This window comes from Aptenodytes forsteri, unplaced genomic scaffold, assembly GCF_000699145.1.
Source record: "Aptenodytes forsteri isolate BGI_AS27 unplaced genomic scaffold, ASM69914v1 Scaffold51, whole genome shotgun sequence".
Classification (NCBI taxonomy): domain Eukaryota; kingdom Metazoa; phylum Chordata; class Aves; order Sphenisciformes; family Spheniscidae; genus Aptenodytes; species Aptenodytes forsteri.
Window position 1 is genome coordinate 2,852,777 of NW_008795495.1, and position 5,789 is coordinate 2,858,565.

Consider the following 5,789-nt stretch of genomic DNA (forward strand, 5'->3'; position numbering starts at 1 on the left):
GATCCCACTGTCTATGTCATTGATGAAGATATTAAACGTTCTTGGGAACTTTTTTTCAAAAATTCCAAAACTTGGACTTTTTAAAGTACTAGGAAAATCTTAAGGCTCTGAGTGATAAACAAGAACACTTAGCTTGGGGCCTATTAGGTTATTATCCCCTAGCTGTCTACTGTACCCACTGCCCTCTGTAGAAGTATTTGAGGGTTTTTTGTTGACTCCTGCAGCACTATGGTTGACAAAACATATTTTTAACACAAACTGAAATCCATGTCAGCTTGGTTGAAATTGGTGTGCAGGAAGCTCCAGGACTTCAGGAGCTTCTGGGGTCAGCTTGTACTGACTTCAGGAGTCAGTACAAAAGACTGTGTAGCCAGGCAGGACAGATACCAGGAGTTAGTAACCTTGCCAGCTGCTTTAAGTGAAGCTGTCACAGCACAGCTGTATTGTATTTGTGAGTAGAAAGGGGCTCTAAAAAAGATGTGAAGTGGGAGAGGTGAGTAACAGCCACCTTCTACCCCAATCTACCTTTCTTTTTCTCTTGCATTCAACCAGTAAATGCTACTTTTGTCTGTGACTCAAACTCCACTACTTACATGTTCGATGAAGCCCCTTGTGTCTTTACATGTCACTTTTTTTCTTTTGAAGAAATCCTTTTTTGGCCTTTTTTTTTTTTCTTTCCTGGAGAAGACATTTTAAAGATATACTGTAATAACATGCAGTTTTCTGCTTCTTCTCCCAACTTCTTTTGGCAACAGGATCAGTGTGAACCTGAGGGTATCAGTTAAGCTCAGTGATTGTTTATCATTACTTTGAGTTATTCAGCTGATACAGACGCTGGGAGGCTACAGAACTGTTTTGCATATCCTGTCTCTGTATCCATTTGGCTTGTGAAGACTAGGAAAAGGATGTCGAAGGGAAAAAGTTATTTTTCAGATGCTGTTTTCTGCTTTGCTTACCTAAGGGGAACTGTGCATTTCTCAGGCAGATAAAATCTTTGGCTCCAGATCTATATGCAGATTAATAGTATAGTCTACTGATATTAGGGTAAAATTCTCCTTGGTGGGAAAGAGTTCTGCTTAGAGAAAACTTGAGCAAGAAATTTCCAGACTCTTTTTTCTATTTATCAATTGTAAAATACTGCCTTACAATTCTCCAGGATAGAAGTAAATGTATATATAATGCTTACACTTTATCTGAAACCTGGTATACTGGACAAACAGCAGGAAGTGCTTAAATACAGATTTTGTAAATAGAGATATTGCAAGTTTAAAATGCTAGAATTAAAACAAATGTGAGATGTTTTTCACTGTTCTTCCACAAAGGGGTGCAATAGTGACATGCTAGAGCAAAGACTAAGCAATGTTTAATGTCAATGATGATGACAAATGAAAAATGTTTTAAGTATCTTTCTCTTAAAATCACACTTTTTTGTTTTGAACTTATATGTAAAACTTCAGCTTTTTTAAACTATTTATAAGAATGATTTTTTTTAGAAACAGTATATGCAAAACTTTAAAGGACTTCACGTCGTTGAACTGGTGCTTGGCAGCTAAAACACTTAATTTGTTCAGTAAAGTGAGCCTCTTGTGTACTCTCCTGTAAAAATTTTTCACCACATTGTTGAAAAATGGTATCTGCGAATTCTGTTTGATCCATTTTTAATCACCATGTCTTTTGGTTGCATCATTTCGCTAACTACAGCTCAGTTGCTCTTTGTTTAAGAAGGCAGTTAACTGATGCAACTACTTTCACATAACTTCATTTAACAGAAACTGACTTTCTCTTCCTCTGTACCTGCCTATCTTTAGCTTAACTCTAGTTTTCCTTAAAAAGTAGTGGGCACATGCTAAGAGTTTTTTAAAAATCACCTAGAAAGTTTTACTTACAGCACATCTATATAAATTTGTAATTTTTAAGATATGCAGTTGTTCCTGAAATCCATTACAGTAACTTTTGTTTCTGCTATATTGACTTGGCAGGAGACAATGTGTGCTTTGACTGCTGAGTCACATGAATGTTTATTGGCCATCAAGCAAGCTATATAACAATAACAGTTGAACTTCTGCTACAACCTTCCCCTCATCTACTGCATTCATTTGCACTTTCTTACTGCCATGGACTGATCTTCTCTTGGGAAGGCAGTGCAGATACGTTTATCCTTGATACTTGTATCCCATGTCATCTTGGTTTGATACTGGGTAATCTGTTTTAGGGTGGTTGTGGTTTGGGAAATAAACGTGGCATGATGGCATAAGTGAGGTTTCCTAGGGAAATCACAATAAAAATGCAAGAACTTAAGGGAAAAGCGAGGTGTGGTTTAAATAAAATCCACAATGCTTTAAATGGTTATCAGTTAGTGAGAATCAAGGTTATGTTTTAAGAAAAAAAACTTTGTAATCACTTTTTTTGGGAAAAAGGAGGATTTGCTTGAAATTCAGTTGCTCTGCTTCAGGTGTAATCAGACAAGTTCTGAAAGAATCCAGATAGATGAAAACTGTGGTCAGCTGAAGCTGTAGTTACGAGACTAAAATTGTACTTACTGCTTTGCACGCACATTTCTAAAGTTGTTTTTTTTTTTTTCCTAAGGAAGTACTTGAAGCCTGTTGTAGTTTGGAAGTTAGCAAGAACCCACAAAACTACCTTCGCTGTTTGATTTCATGCAAACCCACTAGAAGCAATGTGATTTCACAGATGGACGTGAAAAAACTCCTTAAATGTTGACGGAATAGAATACTGCAAGAATAAAATAGTAATGAAACAGTAAAATAAGGCAATAATATGCAGTTAGTTTCTCAGAACAGAAAGGCAATTTATAGTTTTAACTGTAGCATCTGATGGTTGACTTTGTCATTTGGAATTTTCAGGATGTGAACAAAAATTATCATACCTTATTTTGGTTTTAATTGAATTGTAGTTTTAAAAACCAATCTCATCCTTAATGTTCACTTTATGTGTAACCTTAGACAGTGAATTGAGAATCCCCTTAGAGAGTAATGAGAATCCCTTTTTGCCTTTTTAAAAAAAAAAAAAAAAAAAGATAACTACTTCGGGAGAGCTTGCTGCTTTTTTGCAATAAAAGTGAACTTAAAATAGGACATATGCTACAAATATAAGCTTATGTTTGTTTTGCATCTAAAGGTAAGGATAAAAAGTGGAGCTCTCTTGAGTACAACAAATTCAAACAACTGCAACTTTCAACATGCACAGTATTTGGAAAAACTGGAAAACAAAAACCAAAAAAGCCCACCACTTTTTAGAAAACTTCACTTTTCTGCCTTACTACTAATTTTCCAGTCATGTTTCACACCTGCTTTATTGTATAAAGCAAAGTACACCTGTGTTTACATCACAGATTTCCATGGCTTCTGTGTTTTTTAGAATTGTATGCGGTCAATTATATGGAATATACCTGGAACTTTTCTTTGTCTTCTGCTGTTTACAGGTAGCAAAACAGAGACCTGTCTTCCTTCTGCATGGAAGTGTAGTACAGCTTGTTCTTGAATGCTTATTTTATCTGTGCTTTCTTGCTTGTATTTCTTCTTTAATCGTATATCAAACAAAGCGTTAATGATGGGGGGTATGGAGTAGCTTTTGCATTAAAATAGTGCTTAATTATCTATTCTTTTCATCCCCCAAAATAAACATTTTAAGGTATCAAGTTGATCTGGGAGTAATAACCTCTGTGTACGTGTGTGTGGGCATATATCAAAAAAGCTCTTTCTTCTTTGTTTTGTCCCTTTTTGCTTTTTACTACTGCCTTTGTGGTTTTACTACTGTGTTTTCTAGTATTTTTTTATTGTTCAGTAGAAGTGTTCTGGAAAAGTTTTACAGGTCTGAGACTTATTTGTCTGACGCTATGCCTATGGCTGGAGTCGGGGAAGAGAGAGGAGTATGTGTTTGGTTTTTTTAATTTTTTTTTATTTTTTTGTATCCCTTTGTGGAAGAACAGTGAAAAACATCTCACATTTGTTTTAATTCTAGCATTTTAAACTTGCAATATCTCTATTTACAAAATCTGTATTTAAGCACTTCCTGCTGTTTGTTTTATTTTTTTTTATCCTTTTACAAGGCTTTTTTCAGTGTTAATTTAGTAGAGTCGAGTCTTTCAGAGGCTTAGTTATATGATGCAGCTGAACCCATATAGCAACACGTTACTGCTGAAAGTGTGTGTGTGGGGTGTGTGTCATGGTTCTTCCTGGTTATATGCTGTTCCCGCTTCCTGTGCTTGCTCTTGCGTTTTTCTTGGTGCAGATTCAGCACACTGAACTGGCAGAAAACAAAACTAATCTCTCTACGTTTCTACACACCCCATAAAAATTTATATTGGCTTGGGGAAGTTAGCAAGTTAAGTTTGTTTATTGCTAAATAGGCAGTTTGGGTTTTTTGGTTTGGTTTTGTTTTTTCTTTTTACACTGTTAAACAAATAGGCTCTAGAGTTGGCACAAGTAAGAGGGTGGGACCATGTGGTGCATTAGCACCTGTTTTTTTTTTTTTAATCGGGCAGCCTGACTGGGAGCTGCCTTAGTTGAACAGAAATACATATCTTTACCTTTATTCCTGGTTTTTTATTCAGTGCCAAACACAAACTGATTATTTCTTAGCTGCTGCTGTCAAAGGCTAAAGAAAGACACTGTCTTTGCTTTAACATTTCCCCCCCACACACACCCCCAGCCCCAACCAGGTTCCTGGTATGCACTAGAAATCATTTAGTGAATTATTGCCATAAAATGTTGAGCTGATGTGGGTTTTGGATTGTAGTTTTGCGATTGCAATTTTGCTAGTCTCAATTTTGGATATATATCTTGTTCTTCTAGATCCGATTCTATGAAGTAGTCCATTCCTTAAGAAAAGAGCTAAGCGATCTGCAGATGAAAAAGGAGAGCCTAACAGAAGAACTAAGTGGGTACAAATCCCAACTGAAGTGTCTGACAGAGGTCTGTGCACCTTAATTATCTCAATTAAGAAACTGTGTAAATATATATCTCTCTCTCACAAAAAACTCATTCTGAAAAAAACTAATTCTCCAAATCATTATTCATGTATAAGATATAAAAGCTTTTTTGCTGTATAAAAGTTACTGGGGGGAGGATGGGGCGGAGAGGGGAAACGTGCTATATATGTCCTTGCATAACAGCTAATTTTATGTTATGGCTGCCCTGCAAGATTTGCTCATGAGACTGTTCAGAATAGACTCTTACCAGCTATGTTGTGCTTTCTGGGGGCAAGGTTCAAGACAGGGAAGCTGAGACAGGAGATCCATCCAGCAGTAGTTGAAGACACAATGATGGTTCAGTGAATAGTTTTCAAGATGGTGATGTCTTGGTAGTTATTTGCTTCACCTTTTGTTTTAATGATATAAAACCACATTTTTTTAAGAGTTCTTTGAAGTTGCATCTTCTCTGTTATGCTTTTCAACTGTTTATATTTTAATTTTCCTATTTATTTCCCTACTAAAGAAAAAGATAATTTGATTTCAGGTAAGGTATAAATGCCAGAAGTAGAGAAACAAATTATCTAAATATATTTGAAAATAAAAATTAAAGAGTAAAACAGTTGAAACAGTATAAGGAAAATGTTGGTTTTGAGGTATTTATAAATATTTATAGTATTCTTAGTATGTATATAGCTAAGATGATTTGTATTTTAGCTTAGTTCCACATAAATCTGGAGTTGTGATAAGACAATTTCAGCTACCCAGAGTATATTTGTCCAAGTCATGGCTAGCAGGGACTTAAATGCCACTGTCATTTTACTACTTCTAAAATTATTCTTTAGTTACCACCTTTTTT

The 5,789-nt window shown here is 35.6% G+C and overlaps 1 protein-coding gene across 1 annotated transcript in view; it reads left to right on the forward strand.

Annotated features, from left to right (window-relative positions):
• The window catches only part of PIBF1 (progesterone immunomodulatory binding factor 1), a 125,777-nt gene that overhangs the window by 5,701 nt on the left and 114,287 nt on the right, over nt 1-5,789 (forward strand). Inside the window, exon 4 of the mRNA XM_009281719.2 lies at nt 4,815-4,934. Within this exon, the coding sequence (XP_009279994.1) occupies nt 4,815-4,934 (120 nt within the window). The remainder of the gene's footprint in view (nt 1-4,814; nt 4,935-5,789) is intronic.